The 19,462-nt window shown below is 45.3% G+C and overlaps 1 protein-coding gene across 15 annotated transcripts in view; it reads right to left on the reverse strand.

The window, feature by feature from the left end:
- Positions 1 to 1,290: 1,290 nt before the first annotated feature.
- DNM1 (dynamin 1) overlaps positions 1,291 to 19,462 on the reverse strand; it is a 65,548-nt gene continuing 47,376 nt past the window's right edge. For 2 of the 15 annotated variants that reach the window (XM_039720057.1, XM_039720050.1), the window contains 7 exons: positions 15,038 to 15,147; positions 14,025 to 14,136; positions 12,828 to 12,839; positions 11,395 to 11,565; positions 10,976 to 11,217; positions 10,407 to 10,625; positions 2,259 to 3,340 (listed from right to left, as the gene is read on the reverse strand). In XM_039720057.1, coding sequence (XP_039575991.1) covers positions 3,268 to 3,340; positions 10,407 to 10,625; positions 10,976 to 11,217; positions 11,395 to 11,565; positions 12,828 to 12,839; positions 14,025 to 14,136; positions 15,038 to 15,147 — 939 coding nt within the window. In that variant the 3' untranslated portion in view covers positions 2,259 to 3,267. Of the gene's footprint in view, positions 1,978 to 2,258; positions 3,341 to 7,101; positions 8,741 to 10,406; positions 10,626 to 10,975; positions 11,218 to 11,394; positions 11,566 to 12,827; positions 12,840 to 14,024; positions 14,137 to 15,037; positions 15,148 to 19,462 lie in introns of those variants that run through there. The other 13 variants (XM_039720058.1, XM_039720052.1, XM_039720051.1 and 10 more) reach the window with 11 other exon arrangements.

Raw genomic sequence — 19,462 nt, forward strand, 5'->3', positions numbered from 1 at the left:
ACATGGAGGGAGGAGAGCATTCCTTGGAACAGCAGCAAAACAAAGCTGGGTGTGGAAGTTTATGAGATGTGAACTGCATGTGGATATCCTGCAACTGAATCTGCCTTCAGGCAAGAACTGCCTGTTCTTAGGATGGGTGGTGTCAACAGTGGAGTTTTGAGGGAAACCACAGGGGAGGATAAATGGACCTGATCATTGCAGCTATGTAATCAAACACAGGAGTTTGGGCTGCTGTTCCACCCTGTTACCTGCCGAGATAGAAGGCAGAAGCACAGGAACACAGATTTGTGTCTGTTCAGCAGCAGAGATTGTGCTGTGTGAGCCATCAGTGCTTTCCTGTGAGTCCCCAGGGGAAGCTGGTTTCTGAACTCCTTTCATTTAAATGGCACAAGTGATGTCAGTCTCTCCTCAGCACAAGTGATTGGGCTCCCCAGAGCATGGGGTATGTACATTCTGTATCTGTGTAAAATACTGTATATTCCTTGAAGAGAGACTAAGCCTTTCAGTGTTTGCAGCTGCTCAGGCCATTCATAAATCTGTATCATAACTAAAAGGGGAAGGGCTGTGATTTAAGACAGAGTATTACTGTAAAAGGAATAAATAGCTATTGGGTGTTTACTCTAGAACTGTGAAGAAAACAAGACCAGTGAAGGAGGTCTGTGGTCTGTTCACAGGTGACTCAAATGTGTTACAAATTTGCTTTCTGAATAAACTTATTCAGAGGGGCACTGACTAGAGGCATTTCTTTTGCATAGACCACCTTGAAATTTGTCCAGAAAAGGAGAAGAATGAATTCTTTATTAAGCACCTGCCCTGACAGTGATGTTTTCACTGAGCTTTCATAAATGTTTTCTGTACAGACTGCTGACAAGCCTGAGAGGTGGCTCTCGGTTAGCATTTAATACAATTTCTGGATTCAGATTAATTTTTTACCCTGACTGCTTTCAGGAGTGATTCCTGGACCTTCACTCAATGTCTCCACAAGCACAAAGTGTTCCACAAGCACTACAGGCAAAAATCCCTTTTAAGAAACAATTTGTGTGCAAACGCCCACCTTCTGTCTGCCTCATCTCTGAAGCACCTCCACACAATTCCTTCTGCACAGGGATTTACCTTTGTGCACCTGACAAGCTGTTTCACTCTAGTGCAGCTGCTGGACACTCAGGGCTGATGCAGATCTGCTCCACCTTCCCTGTCAGTGACAGCCCCTGACTGAACATACAGCTTGTAAACTCTATGGGATGAAAAGATCAGGTTACAATCAAACACAGCTTGAAAACCACCCAGAGAAAAAGCAAGAGAAAGAGAGATGGTTTTATTCTAGTCATAGAGACCTTCATTATACAGAAATGAGAGTTTATTTCATCCAATAAACAAGAGTGACAGGTAGATCACAAACTGCATCACAGCTACTACCAGCACTGAGACAGTTCACCCACAAGTCTGGGGTAATACAATAACCCAACTGCACACAGCAGAGAATTTAACAATCAGCTCAAAAACTCAACATTGGGATTTGGTTAACTTTTTTGGATGTGTGTGTATATATATATGTATATAGATATTCTTTTCCTACTTAAGTATTTCCTAAAATTCACATGGAAGCACAAATGGCTTTTAACACCTGGACAGATATAGATTTTTCATCTTATATATATATTTATAGATATTTATAACAGTAAAGATATGTTTCTCATTACTACAATATACTTGTTTAACTCCTTTAAGCAGCTGGGAAGGAGAAAAAAAAAAAACAACCCGAACAAAAAAAACCCCAAAAACAGTTTCACTACAATCACATCTGATATGTGTGTGTCACAAATTACAAACAAAACAAGCCATGTGTGAGATTGGAGTCAGACCATTCCAGGACAGAACAGCTAAGAGGCAGGCAAAGAGTCTCAGAGGGAGCAGGCCTACATGTCAAATGGTGGTTTTGGGCTCTCCGGGCGGGCGGGACTGGCCTTACCCGGCCGGCTGGAGGTTAAAGACAAGAAAAACAAAGGAAAAGGAAAAGGGAAAGGGGAGGAGAAGGAGAAGTAGTAAAACAATAGTTAAAATACAGAAAGGAACTGGCATCAGAGCAATAGAGGATCCACAACAGAAATTTAGAGTAATAGCACTGAAACGAGAGAACTTCAACAGCAGTCAGGCCTGGAGGACAGCCTGCAACACAGGTGTTCATTTAGCTCTGGTAGAGACATGACATCTGAGATGTACAGGGTTGATATATTTTTTAATTCTCAAGTCTTTTTTTGTTTTAAATACATGTAGCATGAAAAGTAAAAACCAAACCTTAAGATGAGTTGTGATCAACAATGGTTACAAGTTTCCCCAAACACGTACCATCCACATGCAAGAAAAGGCTACGGAAGAAGTCACCACAGTACCCCAAGAACACTGAAAGATGTGCTTAGTTCAGAGCAGAAATATTTTCAACAAAACACCACACAGCGAACTCCCTGAAACATTTGGCTGTCCGTTTGCAAGGGGGGAGCAGCGTGTCTATTCCCCTCGCCCTGCTGGGTTCAGGAAAGTCAGCCAAAAATGGTGATGCAAGACAACTGCTGGCAGGAGCCAGCGTGCCCCCAGCAGGAGTGGCCCGGCTCCGGGAGCCGAGGGTGAGCAGGTCCTGAGCCCCCTGCACGCTGAGGGGTGTGTGCCATCTCAGACTGGGCTGGCCCATTGATTCCCCCCTCCACTCATCTCCCTGCCTCGCTTTGATAGGAAGTTGATTGCACTGTTCCCAACGTGAAATTTTTGCACCTTAGAAGTCAAGCTAATACACAGGACATTTAATCTGTTCCTAACGGGTGTCATGTGTTTTGACAGTATATTTTTGCTAAGTCACGCTTTTGTCTTAAACTACAAGGAAAGAAAACAGCTACAGCTCAGCCCTGGGTGCTACAGCTAACTGGTGCAGGCAGGACACTTTTCCAGGCTAGACTAGGCAGGTGGAATTACTGGACGGACAGCCACCACTTGGACCTAAGGACGTCCCTGTGGCTGATCTCTCCAAGGAGCCTGTGTACTTCAGGGATCCATGCCACTGCATGAAGGCTACTCTATGCTCACAAAGCAATACAGGACGCACGAGCGAGGACGAAGAGCTCAATCACTAGGCTAGAGTTTTACGACACACCGGGGAGGGGTGGTGGGAGGCAGGGGTGTGGGATGGATGAGAGGAGTGACTGTGGCTGTGGAAGGGAGGGTGGAATGGGGAAGCCACCAGCACGGCACTCGTCGCCAGCTGTCTACAGCCTCAAGTTATAAATCTAAGAGGGACGGTTCAGCCGGTCGGATTATGGTAGGTCGAGTAGGTGAGGCGGGGCCCCTTCTGCTGTGAAAAAGCAGGAAACAAAAACAAGAGAACACACACTGTGGTTAGCACAGCAATTGCAGTCACAACCACACATGCTTCTCCACTTTGCCTGAGCCAGCAAAAGAGTCCAACCTGAGGCACAAACCCCCAGAGTGCAGCTCCACAAAGGAGGAGGCTTCTCCTCGGCCTCGCACTGGCCTTTCTGCACAGCACAGATCAGCAGCAGAGCAATCCCCTGGACTGCCAGTTTTGCTTCCCTCTGAAATTTGGAAGTGCAGAGATTTACTGCCAGTAAGTGCCCTGGCTCTGGGACGAGTGGAGAAGCATGGACAACAGTGAGCTCCTGAATCAAGCACATGACAGTCACACAGCATGGATGGGGTCCTCTGAGACGCGCTGCTGCCAGAGGCTCTTGGCTGGTTTGGAGGAGCACCTTCTACCCCTGCCCTCAACTACTGCAAGCCTGAGATTCCTTGTTCTGACATGAGACTGATCTTGGATGTCAGGGGCAAGCTCACACCTTTCAGTTTTCCAGTTCTGGCACAGAGCAAATGCAGCTTCTACTTCAATAAAAGGAACTTTGGCTACATTTTTTCCATTCTGTTCCAACTCTTTTGCTGATACTTTAGCTACATAAATAGGCAGCACTTAAGTGTTTGCCCTCTGCATGGATTAAGTGTTCTACAATTTCCTTCCTGTAAGGGACTGGGGAAAAAAAAGGCCACAACAAAAACATACAAGACAACACCCCTGTCATGGCTCTCAGCTCATTACCTGAAATATCACTTCAGTCTCACACTACAGGCTGCAAGAAAGCTATAAATAAAAATGTGTTCTGTAAAACTGAGTCCAATCTGTTTTTCCTTTAAAGTATGCTCCCTGCAGTGTCGGCGACCTCAACTGCATTTTGCTAACGTTTCATTAAGACAAATAAATTGTTCAGTACCAAGCCAGGGTAGTTTTAAGGTCCAAACTGACTGAAATGCAAAGAGCAAAGCCAACAGCATGTAGACCAAATGGAGGGGAAGCCCTTGCACTGATCACCAGGTGTGACAGAATTAATGCCTCAATAATTCCACACTGACAAGATTTAAATTACAGAGAATCAACTCACTGCTAGAAATTAGAATATTTATACCAGTCTATAATCACACTGGCACTAGAGGAGTTACACTCCTATAAATCAGGGCAAGCTCCCTCATTTAGCAAATAAACCAGAGCAACTCTCCAGTCCTGTTTATTAAACCTCAGCAGAACTTACTGCTCCAGATCTATTAAACCCCAGAGCCTCATGACTTGTGGGATCTGTGCATTATCTCTAAAGGGTGCTCATGGTGTAAATGCAGCCACACCAACCCTTTGGTGGCTTCTACTGTCACTGGAACAGCAACAGCACCTGAATTAAAACCCTAGAGAACTTCAGTTCAACATTTAGTGAGATGCTGTTGCATTACCATGTTAGAAGGCATGTTCTGAGAAGGTGAAAGGACTGTTTGCATTTCAGGAGTTTGCACGGGTTGTGCTAAAAGCCTCTGAGGGTTCACATGAAAAAGATTCTTGAAGCCACCAGAGTATGTGAAGCCTTGTGGCAGGAGTGGCCACTTGACCCTAGCAGATAAATAAGGCTGAAAGGAGCACAAGCAATTCACAGGTAGATGGGCTGCTTCTTTTGTTATGTACTATGATTTATTTTTGCAGACATACTTCTCTCAGCATTCAAAGCATTTGAAGGTATGGGGCTACTTTTTGAATTGTAGGCTATTTCTGCTGAGGTTTTCTGGAGATGCTTGCAGAATCTGCCTGGTAAGGTTAGAAAAGCCTGAAAACTGTTTACCAGCACTAAAAGGGGCAGAGAAGTCTCTCAGGCAACATTTACCCCCAAAAATTCTGCTTCAGTCAGACTACATTGCTAGTCAAGCTTTTTATATCACTGAAAAGTCACTTTTCTCTGCCAGGACAAGGAACAAAGTTTTGCTCACAGGGAAGCCTGTGGCTGTCTCCAGTACATAAGAAGGAAGACCTGAGCCCTGGCAGGAGCCCAGGGAGATGAGTTCCAGTGACTGTCACATCCTTTGAAGTCAGTCTTTCAGGCCATACCCAGAGAGAACACTGAGCTAATCCCATCTCAGAACCACTGGGCTAATAGGGAGTTCTGTTGATAAGGACCTAACAGAGGTGGGAAAATATTATGTTTATTCCCTTGGACTGCAACAAAAGGTTTTGAGTGTATTTTTTTAAATAATTTGGTGGGATTTTTTAAAATTTTTATTTCCTTGGTGCTCTTTATGCCAGATTAAAAACAGACTGCCCCAAAACAGCGAGTCCCAGAATGGGGTACAGACAACAGCAAGGCTCCTTCCCAAGGTTGCTCACCCAGGATGCATGTTTCCAGGGCTGCCAGGGATGTCTGCAGTAGGCAGAATATGGGAGGAAAGTGCTGATTGCTCCAACACCTCTGCAGTGTGTCATCAATGAGGAGGGTTGACGATGACGTCCTCAAAGATGTCAATCATGAGCAATCACTGCAATGTGGCACCTCTCAGCTCTAACTGCAGTTCTGTGCAGCAGTAACAGACACCATCCACTGCAAGATGGGGGCTGGCTGAGACCCCCTGCCCCAGAACAGGGGCTTGAACTTCTGCTGCTCCTATTAAAGTAGGATTTCAGCACGTCCTCCTCACCCCCAGATCTCTCTGCCACAATCAGCAGCAAGGGAATCTGCAGGAGCTGCTGCTTCTCCACTCCTCTGTCATGAAACAACACCCACAGAGAAAGGGAGAGGGGGGTCCAGAAAATCCACACCTGCCCTGTTTTGCCCTCTGTACCTCTTTGTCAATAAGGGCTGGAGGTTCCCAAGAAAAGGACTCGGGAGAATCTGCTAATGTCCCTCTCCACACCCCCACTGACATTAACAGGATGAGCAGTACACAGCACAAACTCACACCCTGCTACATCACTGAACCACTACAATGCTGCAAAATGCAGGGAGAGAGAGGGCAGGGAAATGGGCAGGAGCTCAGGGCAGAGTGTCTGAGGGACACAGATCACTTCACTCTTCCTCTTGCAGGGGCAGGAGGCAGAGGAGAGAAGACAGTTTGAATGGAAGCAGGAGAGTAACCTAGAAGGTAGAAGGTCAAGGGGAGAACAAACAAAGGGAGTTCACATCTATCTGATGATGGGACACAAGGATAAAAGGGAACATTCAATGTCAGAGTTACCCTGCACTCAGACATGGAAGTCCTGATATTAATGACCCAAACTCCTCTTGACTTCCACGAGCACTAGGGATACAGTGAGGATGGGAGCACTTCTCCAGCCAGACATTAGAATATAAGAAGAGGAGTCTGAACTATCAGCTCCCCAAGTCTCTGTCTTGATCCTAACAGAGCTGACAGACCAAATCAAAGCAGAGTTTATTCAGCTGATCTTACAGTCAGTGTGGATATAAGCCAAATGAAAGACACAGAGTTTAGACCTTGTTGCCAGAGCTCATTCCCCCATCCCACCTTCTCTATTTAGAAGCAGAGAAAGGGTCCTCCAGACCTTAAATCAGGTATGGAGCTTTCCCAGCTCCTGCAGCTCAAGCAGCTGCTCTGGCTCTGATCAGCCAGTTTTTCTGTTCAAGACTCCTCCCTTTATGAGATCCTGGCAGAGGTGGTTCATCAGACAAGGGACTCTGTTACTAACACAAGAACTGGGCAGCAGAGGAGAGCTGCAGAGCAGTGCTGGAGGATGGGGACACAGTGACTCATGCATCGCAGCGAGAGTGCGAAACCTACCGTGGCTGCCAGTCCTCAGGGGTCACTGATAGTGATTCTGAAAGACAACATGAAATCAACATGGCAGTTCAGACAGTTCAAGGCAGAGGCCACACAGACTGTCAGGAAGGTGGAACAGATACACAGGTGCTTGCACAGACACAGTCACACATCCCCCTCCAAACACAGCATGAGTAGGGGGACTGCAGACACACAGAAAACACTCACAGCCTCGTCTCTGCACACATCCAGACCCTGCTGTGCACAGGAGTGATCAAACCCCATCCATCTGTCCACACACCTACTGGCTGCTGCTCACTCACCCAAGCTCCTCACATCCAGGCTGACATTCACAGCAGTGTCATACCCAGGTTTCAGCACCCACCAGCTGGGCACAGTAGTCTCTCACTGAGGACTCCTATCTTCTGACCAAATTAAGCGTTTAAGAAGGAGCTCAGGAAAGAGAGAGATAACTTGCAGTCCTGAGCACTATCTAAAATGGCACAAAGCAGGTGGAGGCTTTTCTGAAGGTCACAAATCATGAAATCAGCTACTCTGACCTCCTGAATAATTCAGGTCATACAGCTCTGAGACCTTATCATAGAATGGTTTGGGTTGGAAGGGACCTTAAAGACCATCTAGTTCCAACCCTGGCCATGGGCATGGACATTGGCCACTAAATCACCGAGGAGATAATTTGTCCCTTGAAACTGTGTGTCCAAGAACCCTTTGGGAGTTCCAGTGATGTGTCCCCATTGTACTGACCAGCAGAGCAGCCAGTGAGAACCATCCCTGCCAGGAGGTAACCCCAGACCTATGCCCTCGTGATACCAAAGAATGGAGAACACATTAATGCCTTCAACACATTTTTCCAATGGTCGAGTCATTCGCACTGAAACTTTCTTAATTCTCCTTCAAGTTCTTCCCACAGGCTCTATCAAACGATTTTAAACTAAAGAGCCTAAATATTCTTTCCCAGGTCAAATCCTAAATGCAGTCCATTGCACACTGGTAAGATCTTGGATGGTTTATAACTTTCAGCCAAAATTATGTATTTGTCTATATGGACTTCCACAGTAAACTGAATAAATGCTGAGCACAGAAGCAGGATGTTAAGTCTTAAGTGTCCTTAATTATACGCAGGAAAATCTTTCTGTGCAAAAAAATGTACCATGTGGTAATTAGATGTGAAAATGTGTTTATACACTTATGTTTATGAAAAAGGAGCTAGCATGACACTTGTGTAAGTTCATCATTCATACAATCAGATGCCCAAACCAGAGGCACAAAACTACCAAACATCTACACAGGCATCAATGAGCACACAAAGCACACCCAGGCACCACAACCCATTTGAGTTCACCCCACACCACCAACTCCTGCAGCAAAGCCCACCCGTGCTGAACACGAGAGCTTTGTTCTCTCTCACACACGCACGCAGCCCGGTTAGCAAGGGAAAGATGGGCATTAAAAAAGCAACAATGGAGATGGCATTCGTTCACCCATGGCAGAAGGACCCGAGTCCAAGTGCTAGCAGGGAACATTCTTATTCTATATACAGGAGAGGAAGAGAAAGAGTCCCTTGTCATTGGAAATTCTCCATTCATCAGTGAACTCAAATGACAAGCTGGTATCAGGATCCGGAGGAGTCTATGAACAACTGGAAGAATCAGAGAGGGGGATCAGAGAATGAGCATCACACTTCACAGCTTCTGGAATTACATTCTCAACTCCAGATCAGGGCAGTCAGTAGCATGCAATCCAACCTACCATCTCTCCTAAACCAAGGGGTTGCTCAGTCAAGCATGAAACTCTTTCCTTCTCTGCTCCAGTGCTGTTTTCCTACCTTTCCTTAAACCCTTGTACTCATGCAAAAGGCAGAAAAGCCATTAAGATAGGCTATGACAGATTTCTTTAAAAAAAGGCCAATTCATTTCAGCCCATTTGGGGAATCCTATCATGACGGCCAGGTATATAGAATATTTTTCATGAGTGAAGAAATGAAATTGAGTGAAAGGAGGAAGATGGAGACATAAACAAGCATAAATATACTGAAAACAAAACCACAAAGTAACAGTATATGGAAAGGCAGGGTCACAAGAAGCAGGAGCCAAAATACACAGTAGAAGCATGCTGACATCCATAGGTGCCTCCACAGTCTCCAGGGCAACCTGAGGTATGTGAGGACAAGTTACTGTGGGAGCTGCATCAAGGTGCATAGGAAGGACTGGGGCAAAGGCACCAAGAAAGTAAAACCATTTGCATACACCAGAGTCAGAAACTGGTCTATAAAGCTGTCTGGACTCATCCACCTCTGGGCTGGCTGCAGCCTGGCAGAGAACACTTCCCTCCAAACAGGCAGCACCAAATATGAGCTGGGCACTATCGCAGGAGGAGTACTGAACCCACTCTGCCATGCACCATCCCCAACCATTGACAGGCTTGGTATTTCCACAGAAAATGACAAAGGTTCAGACCTGTGCCACTAGCCCGCACTGGAGAGGGGTTTTCCACAAGGGAAGTGCTCCCTCTGTCATGTCACTGGGAAGCTTCTAGTTATGTTTGTTCTTTACACTGCAATTACCTCCTCTTCCTCAAGGGAAACTAAGTACCCAACATAAAAGCATTCCTGGTTCCAGGCTGCTTCCCAAGTCCTGTTCAGGAACACGTACTCAGCTGCACAGGATAATCCCTTATTACTATGTTGAAGTGTGTCTGAAGTGACTGAACAGGAAAGGAAATGAGTTTCCTAATGGGAAAGCAAAGCTGTGTGATTTGAACCCTCTAGACTGGAAAATGCTGAAGTTGATTACACAAACAACAAAACTGCCTAAGAATTCATTTCCCTGCCAGTGATCCTGTGATACTCTCCTAGCCAGAAAGCAACTGAACCACTTTGAAGGTCTTCCAACTCACCTTGAAGAACTCTGGGCCAAGAGAAAAGGGGCAACTTCAGACTTTGGGGAGCCCTACACAGAGGGGAATATCACCCCAGTACTGTGATTTATCTGGTGACTACAGGCATTGGTACAAGTGCTGTAAACCTTGGGTTCAAGGTTTTCTCCCACATTCTTTATAGAGGCTTGTAGAGAAAAACAGCTGCCCCTCTGTTTCCGAGAGCTGCCTTGGCATTGCCTCATCCATACCATGGAATCTCAGAGGACAACGATGCTCCTGCCTCTGGATCCAATTCAAATGTCCAAAGGCTCTACCCACACCATGCACTCCATTCTCCTCCCATGGCCCAGGCAGGCCAAGTGCTGCCAAGGCTCCAACCCAAAACCAGAACACACTCCACCTGCATGGAGCAGTGTTTCAGGACTTACCTGGGAACACCAGGAGGAGCGCGATTAGGCCGAGAAGGAACCTGAGGTGGGGGCCCGAAGGGATCAGGAGAGGCACCTGGCCTGGAGGGCACGGGGGGGGCACCACCCAGCGTGGAGCCACCAGCAGGAGGTGGCCCAGGAGCCGGTCCGCGAGACCCAGGTCTGGCGGGGGGCACTGCAGGAGCTCTCCTCTGCGGCGTTGGGCTGGATGTGGGGGACCTGCCAAACAAACAAAGGCATTCAACTGCAGCAACAGCTCCGGGATCCCTAGGTCACCACAGGCACCACTCTGCCTTCAGGGTTTCTCTCTTTAGCTTCACATCACTTTACACACCACCCTTTGGCTTTCAAGGACCACACCAGGCTGCTTTCAGAGCTACGCCAGCCCCATCCAACCCAAGGGTTTAGAACACCTGTAAGGATGTCCTAGGAGCCCGCCAGCAGAAACACCCAGGACTCTTCATCCACAGGAAGAAGAGGAGGACTCCCTGTGTCAGCGGGAGGCCCCAGCAAGGCACTGAAGAGGCGTCAGGCAGGTCTGCGGGGCTCTCCCCCTGAGCCTCTGGTACCTGCGTCCGGACGGTACGCTCTGCACCTGCAGCCAAGAGTCGTCCACCGGTGGGGGCATGGGGGTGCTGATGGTGCTGGTGTTGATGTCCCCGATGATGTTGAGGGCCTCTTTCAGGGCGTGGTACATGCGCAGCATTTCGTCGCGGCGCTGGGCCTGCTCCGCCGACTCCTCCATCAGCGTGTTCTGGTCGCCACACGAGTACAGGTTTGCCAGCAGCTCTGAGTGGATGAAGTCCTTGGTCTGTAAGTGAGCAGAGAGAGGGAATCAGTTTTCACCATCTTTCCCCAAAACACTCTATTCTGTCCCCACCTCTTCCTTCCAAGCTGCTTTCTGTTTTCCTTCATTTTTTTCCTCCCTCCCTATTTTCCTCCTTTCCGCCTCCTCTCCCATCTCCACTGACCACAGTGAGGTAAGTACATTGTTTATCATGAGGTGCATGATTGTCTTCGGCATGAGGTCTCTGATGGTTTTGTTGACAATTGCCATGTAGGAATCCACCAGGTTCCTGATCGTTTCCACTTGTCTCTCCAGCTGAGGATCCATGGAGTGCATGAAACTATCTCCTCCATTCTCCTCTGCTTCACTGGCCTGCAGAAAAAAAGGAGAAACGTTGGTTCTTCAAGTGTAACAAAATTGGCTTCTCATGACAGATAGGAGAAGAGCAGAAGGGAACAGGCAGGAAGCGCATGCAATAAATACAATTATTTAAACTTACATTTTGAGCTGTGATTGTCAATGCACAACTCAGTTTGTACAGGCTTCTCCAGCTCAGAACTGAGAAATTTTAGCAATAAAGCTGCTCCCTTAGTAGAAAGTTATTAAGAAAAGGTGAAAGGCAACAGGGACTCCTGACACATGTTCAGAGTTTATGGCTCTGGTGCATCTCAAAGCTGTATTATTACTTTTTAATGTTTACAGCTTCCTGAAAGGTTCTTCATTTGATCTGGGTTTTCCATGACCAGAGTCAGTTAAAACCAAGAATCATTCACCATAAATTAAGTCTCCCAGGCTCTCTGCCATCCTGCATCTTTGTCCTCATTATACAAATGAGAAAACAGATACAGAGAAGTGAAACAACTGCTCCTCTCAGGCTGACCACAAGTAGATGGAATAAACTAGAAAAGTTTCCTATCACTTCAACTGCAACTACTGCATCATAAGTTATAATTATCTTTTATTTCACACCAAGCAGATGAATCTGCTCCTGTCTGCCTGAAGTATATTGTTTATTCTGTAAGGTAAAACCTGGACTGTGCTGTTTGACAGCAAGCAATCTCCAAGGCTCCTCCATTTGGGATCAATTTCAAACTATTGAAGCATGAAAGAGCTGCTGCCTTCCTCAATGCTTATTTAAAAAAAAATCCATCCAAACTTGATTGTATAATGAAACATCTTTGTTTTAAACAGCCCTAGTCTGAACAATTTGCCATGTAGGAAATGGCTTCTCCTTTGTTTTGGGGCACAAAATATATGAGAAAGGGCAAATTCTTTTGTTCATTTGAGCTTTTGCTGAGAAGATCTTATATAACGAAGGAATGTAAGGTCTCAGTGTGAAACAAAGTAAAGGAAATGGATGTCAAACAGGACAACTTAAAAAAAAAGTGAGGGTAAGGAAAAAAAACCAAAAATAAGCTTGCGCCAAGATTCAGAAGTCATACAAAAAGGGAGGAATAAAAAGAAAAAAGGAAAACTCAAACGAAGAACAGAGACAGTGGGAATCCAACAGAGGGTACAGAGAGGGAGAAGAAGCAAATGCCTCTCAGGAAATTGTGACAAAAGGAGAAAAAAAATGAGAGAGCTATCTGGTGAGAGCCCCAGGAGGCAACACAGGCAGAGGGGGTCAGACTTACTTTGTCCTTGTCCTGGCAGGTCAGTTTGAGCATACATGGAAAAAATTAAAACAAAAAGGGACAAAAAATAAAAAATAACTTAGTTGGTCTCAGAATTTGGAGAAGGTCCCATAATAGCACTGACAAGCAAAAGACCAATCCCACTAAAAATACATCAGTACCTCTATCACCCTGGAAGGGGAACAAGTGAACTGTTTAGCTAAACTGAAAAGTGGGATGCTCTGCAAAGGAAACATATTGTTAGCAACAAAGGACAACTTTCTTACCTGCAGGGGCCACTGCCATTCCTTACAGGGCTTTTGAGACAGGGACCAGGGTTCCCATGTCACACCCCTCCACTTGCACAGCAACAGTTGGCCAGTGCCACTGTGCTTAAGAGGTCCAGACTGGTTCAAAGCTAGTCTGAAGTCATGTCACTGTTAAAGCCCAGTGCCTAACTCTCTTTTTAAAATCTCTTATCAGTTTGTTAGGAAATGCTTTAAGGCAAAGCCAGCAATATTCAAGTGTAACAGGACAGATGAATGCAATAAATCTATTATAAGCAACAAATACAAACAGAAAAGCAATTATCACTTTTCTAATAGGAAAACTATTTATAGCAGCTTCCTCTCACAGAGGAACAGGAAAGGCTTTGAACAGAAACAAATACCACAATTGTCTAGAAGATACTTTTAAAGCACAAAATAATGCTGACAATAATTGCTGTGGGACAAGGGGAAGGGAAGAGATAAGAGTTCTGCTACAGGAGCATATTAGAGTATCCACAAAGCAAAAGAATAATTCAAATAACATCCCTCCCTAATTAGTTGAAGGAAGGAAAGGGAGAACAACTGCTAAGTCAGGAAGCTCCTAATAAGGCTGTACAGAGTTACCAAAAAGGAATATTGCCTCTGCTCAGTGGTTACTATACCAGTTAGTAGTCACAGTAGTTAAATGTCACCCTTATATTGTGAATTTAACATCCACAAAATGAGACAGCTAGAGGGATTTATCAAGGCAGTCTTTTCCTACTTTATCTTCCCTTTGAAGCTGCCAGTTACTTTATCTCAAGCTTCTCTAATGGAAGCACCAGAAAGATTCTCAGCTCTGGAAAGACAAAACCTTCACAGACTTATTTTTAACACAAGAAGATGGAGCTATCCTTCTCAAGACACGTGCTGTGCTCCTCCTTATCCCATTATGATGGCTGTCACTTACCCCAACACGCTCTGGGTAGACTCCTGCACGAAGGAAGGAAGCCTTCCAGCTGTCCACCTCCTCCTGGGTCTCACAGGCCAGCTCCAGCTGCCGGTAGTCCTTGTAAACATTCCTGACAGGAAGACACATATTTTATTATTCTCTCTCTCAACTCAGAGATCTGCCCATATTTGACAAAGATATCAATGACTAGGGAATCCTCCTGTCATTTTGAGACAGAGACACTTGGTCCCTTGCTAGGAACCTCATGATGACTCTGCAAAAGGAAAGGTTTTTTTATCAAGTTTGACTGCTCTCAAATCAGTTGTATGTTTCAACAAGGAGTAAAAAATATTCCCTTTTCAATTCTGCTTGCTGCTGGATTCTTCCACCCCTCCCAGGTCCTATGGATTTCCCTAGTGACTCACAAAGAACACTGATTTATAAATACATATCCCAGCCACAGGCAGACTGAGGCAACCACACCAAAAGGCTGAAGGGTTAAGTTCACACCACTGGCAAACAAAAGGAAAATTATACATATATGTAAGATCAGAAGGAATGAAGTTAAGTCCTCCCACCTCCACAGAAGTGGCTGTCCTGAAAGGACACTCACATCTTTCCTGGACAGCTATCCTAACACACTCATCCCTACTCTGTTACAAAAATCCTGTCCCCAGCTCCAGCAGCCTGCTGTGCTGAGATGGGAGCATACCTCTGTTCAGTGTTGAAGAGAGCAAAGATGTGCTTGCTGGACATGAAGCCCTTCTCCACATCTCGCAGCTTCAGTCACACCAAAGGCTGAAGGGTTAAGTTCACACCACAAGCCATGCACTGGCAAACAAAAGGAAAATTATACATATATGTAAGATCAGAAGGAATGAAGTTAAGTCCTCCCACCTCCACAGAAGTGGCTGTCCTGAAAGGACACTCACATCTTTCCTGGACAGCTATCCTAACACACTCATCCCTACTCTGTTACAAAAATCCTGTCCCCAGCTCCAGCAGCCTGCTGTGCTGAGATGGGAGCATACCTCTGTTCAGTGTTGAAGAGAGCAAAGATGTGCTTGCTGGACATGAAGCCCTTCTCCACATCTCGCAGTTTCAGGTTATCCACTGGTAACATGTACTTCTTCTCCTTCTCCTGAAAAGGGAATGAGGAGCAAGTCACTCCCTGCTCCAGGGGCACCTCTGCTCTGCCAGCATGGAGTACCAGCAACAGGGCCCCACGTCAGAGAGCCAGCCTCAGACCCAGGACCTCTGTTTCCTTGAGTCTGTGAGAGAAGGGGACAGCTGGAAACAAGAGTTTGTCCTTCCCAACTGCTTTTGTGATGTGCAAAGGCAAGCACAACCCCGTCCCATTAACTCCTCCAGGACCAGGCACCAGCACAGCAATGTCCAACTTCCCCAGACTGTGGTCAGCACTGTGATCCCACTCTTCTTAGCAGAGGGGTCAATCCAAGTTCAGGAAAAGCCAGGGATGTAATAGAGAAGCTGGTTTGATACAGAAGTTAAGTGTCTATAAACCTTGATGTTAAATATTATGTTAAAGATCTGGTTTATGTATATATTTATATATATATATATACACATATACACACACATCTCAAATTTACCTCTTCAGAAAACTTGACTTGCTGATTTTGTTACTTCATGATATCACTGTCCTAGTCCTACACTCTATTAGTTACTGTGAACCCTTCACCTCCATTAAAAAAAATATCAAAACTTGATCGTTAAAGATCTGGTTTATATATATATTTATATATATATACACATATACACACACATCTCAAATTTACCTCTTCAGAAAACTTGACTTGCTGATTTTGTTACTTCATGATATCACTGTCCTAGTCCTACACTCTATTAGTTACTGTGAACCCTTCACCTCCATTAAAAAAAATATCAAAACTTGATCTTAGTTTCTGAATGCAAATGTAAGAGTTAAATCAGAAATTATAACCCCTGCTTAGTCTCAGATCTGGATCTACAGCAAATTAATAGAACTGAATTTGGTTTAAGGCCCTCATTTGAAGCATCCTTTTCCAGCTGGGAATAATACCCCAGCACAACAGGAGAGGGAGCCCTCACACTGGTCTCCAAAAGCAGAATGCAGCTATCCAAGACTAAGCCAAACCCAGAGCATACTCCTATGTGCAAAGCAAGCACGTGAGACTGTCCCCTTGTGAGATCTTGTGTGTTTGTAGACTTTTTTTTGGCTAGAAACAACATGATCACTCTTGGGGGAAACAGGATGGAAAACAAAGATGGTCAGTGAGGAGAGATCCTGAAGAGCTGACCAGGAAGGGAAGGGCAGAGGAGCAGGTAAAAGTGACAAAGCTGCTGAACTCTAACACCCAGACAATTCCAAGTCCAGCCTAACATCCTCTTAAGCTTCAGCCAAATTGGCTTGAGTTTGCTAAGGATATCAGCACCTCACAGTACTGAGATATTCCAAACAGAAAACCATACCAGTTCACTACAATTCATATGCAATGAGAATATCCCAAAAAACAGCATCTAGAAAACAGAAGAGATCTCTTGGGTTGCTCCCAGACTCCCTTTCAAAGATGCCAGGCCATGAAAATAAGAGAATTCTTCCAAGCAAATTTCCCTGGACTTTCTAATACTGCTGATGAGTTTTAATTAGATGTGGGCAGGCATTTTTCTAATGGGATATCAGTCAGTCACATGCTGCTCTCAGAGCTACTCAGACTAATTCAGATTCTGTGAGCCACAAAGAACTTGCAGTTTTCTGTTACTCTGGGTTATCATTATTCTGACTTAGGCTGAACTAGTGATCTGAAGAGAACAACACCAACTGCTGAGTCCCTGGCTGAGTCGGACCATCCTCACTGCAGCCTCACTTAACTGGAACTCCCTGCATTCACTTCACAGTCCCTGGGCTAGTAAAAAAACCCCACCAACCACCCTCTACACATCCCCCCCAAAAAAACACCCCAAAAAACCCAACAAAAACCAAAAATCATCAAAACAAAACAAACAACAACAAAAGAACCCCAAACAAACAAAAAACCCACAAACAAAAAAAACCAAACCACCAAAAAAAAAACCTCTCACAAAAAACCACGCAACAAAATAAAACAAAAATTGCTGACGTTAAAGATGTCTGAGGAAAACCTTCTGCATTAAGCTCACATAATTCCATACAAGTTCTGCAATGGTGTCATTCTTCAGGAAAAAAATGTCAAAAAGTAAGGGAATTCCATGTCCCTGATATGGAAACAACATGCTCTTTGCCAGAGTTTCAACTTTCACCCCTTCCAAGCTCTCACATAAATGCTGCCACGTGATCAAGACAGCACTATCTCCACATGCTGATCTTGCCACAGACAACAGAAGACAAAATATCTGTGTGCCAGCACAACTTATCAGTCCTCGAGGTGGAGGTAGCAAGAGCAATCAAGTGGAGGACATGGGGACAAGGGAAGGAGCCCCCAAGCCAGGCAAGATGCAAGGAGCCCCTGCTGCTCCCCATCTCCCCACACCTCCCCCTTCCCAGTCCCCCACTTCAGCCTTTCCAGCTTCTCAGTTTTCAACCCAGCCTGTTTTATATCAACAATCTGACTTCATTTCCTGAATGTAGAGACAGGAAAGTGTGGAATGAGCTGCCAAGGGCTGAGCCTCTCAAAACTCTGGCTGAGCACTCTGCCCATACGTTAGCAATCTGGCAGGGTGTGCTATGGCTGAGCAGCATCCTGGCCAAGAGGGGAAAAGGGCTTCTCTCTCTCTAGCTTTCCAGACTTGGAGTCAGGAGGAAGAGCCAGGACAGACAGAAATGGGAAAGTAGTTTGTGAAATCCTATATTTGAAGTCCTCAATATGATCCCAAGAGGCTTATGTTGCTCATATAGCTCTTCAGCAATAAGGAGAAGAAAAAAAAATCGGGCATAGCTGTCCCTCAGCAGCAGAGTATGTGTTATATAAAATGTGCTTGTTGGCTGTGAGCTCATCTGTAGAGCCATGAGGCCAAGGGGAAGTGTGGCAGAGGCCCCCAGACTGCACAAAACAGAAGATGCTGCTCAGTGTTGGTTTGGGAATATTGTAGGCACAGGGTAACCACCCCTCATCAGGGCTGCTGCTCCCCACAGGAGTCTCAGCCTGCATGGAGAGCTGCAGAAAGAGATGACTGCAAGCTCCTTGCAGAGGCAGGAAAAGTGCCAGAGGATTACTCCCCCACCCCCAGCACATTGCAGAATACAGCCATATGGCTCTGTACTTTGCATCTACCAGGGAAAGAAAATACACATGGCCAGGAAACCAACCAGGATCCATGAGCCATTCCAGCTGTGGGGTGGCAAGCACAATAACTGCAGGAAAAAAGTGATGCTGCAGTTGCAGGCTGATGTTCCAACGCCCTTTATTGCTGCTACACATCTCCTTATGGTGGCTAAATCCTAGAGATAGGTTTTGGCCAGATGTAGCAACAATCTGCACTATCACCTGAATTATTTGTTGCTAAACTGTAGGTAATAAGCTACCAGAAGTTCACAGAATTCAGCAGGCAGCAAGCCAGCCTGACTCCAAGCATTCCCCTCCATTCACCTGGATTGCCTCAGCAGCAAAGTAGATTTTCCTGCTCTTGGATACATGCAAAATGAAGCTGACAGATGCATGTGTGGGCTCCCTAAGGTTGGAAATTGGCACTCACAGCAAAAGAAAGTAATTGGCAGAATTATCAGATCTCAGTTTGCATTTGGAGCATAAATAAACTAATTAAAGGTTTCCCTGTAGCTGTTATGACAAACACCTTCTTCTGCACAGAGACAAGGGTCTGTGCATGTGGGAGAAGACATTGTCATTGCTTTAATTGGGGGCTGTGTGAAATTAGGAGAAATTCACCTTGCTTTAAACCTCGTAATCACCTTTCTCTCCTGTAAGATGTAAAGTATTACAGGTAAACAAACCTGCCCCAGAGATGCCTGGAGTTTCAGCAAAATTGTTTCTGTTAAACACATGCACAGCATTTTGGGAATTCCAGTAATAAAATTCTACTCCAATGGAGAAACATTAACATCATAATTTATAATAAACACACTGCATGAATACATGCACACTAAAAGATTATTAGGAAAAAGCCTCTGAAAAACAGTTTGGAATATTTGAAAGCAAGTGAGCTGAGCTTTTCAAGCTGAACCAACCACTCCACTCCCCCAAACAAGATGTTACCAACTGCTTTCTGCTTCTTGTCTTAGCAAGTAAAGGATGTGAGATGTGATTCCTCCAGGAAGCCCTGGTCATCCCACTACATACACACATCTTGAGACCATCTTTCCCAGACAGAGCCCACCTGTGTCACTTTTGCCCTCAGAGCATAATTTATAGGAATGATTCCTCCCCCAAGCTGCAGAGCAGCTGTAATGGCTTGTTTACATCAGAAAGCTGCCTTGGTTTAAGTTTAACTTAAACAACACATCCTAAGATTTTAAGCTGATT

Source organism: Passer montanus, unplaced genomic scaffold (assembly GCF_014805655.1).
Source record: "Passer montanus isolate IOZ18808 unplaced genomic scaffold, ASM1480565v1 scaffold43, whole genome shotgun sequence".
Classification (NCBI taxonomy): domain Eukaryota; kingdom Metazoa; phylum Chordata; class Aves; order Passeriformes; family Passeridae; genus Passer; species Passer montanus.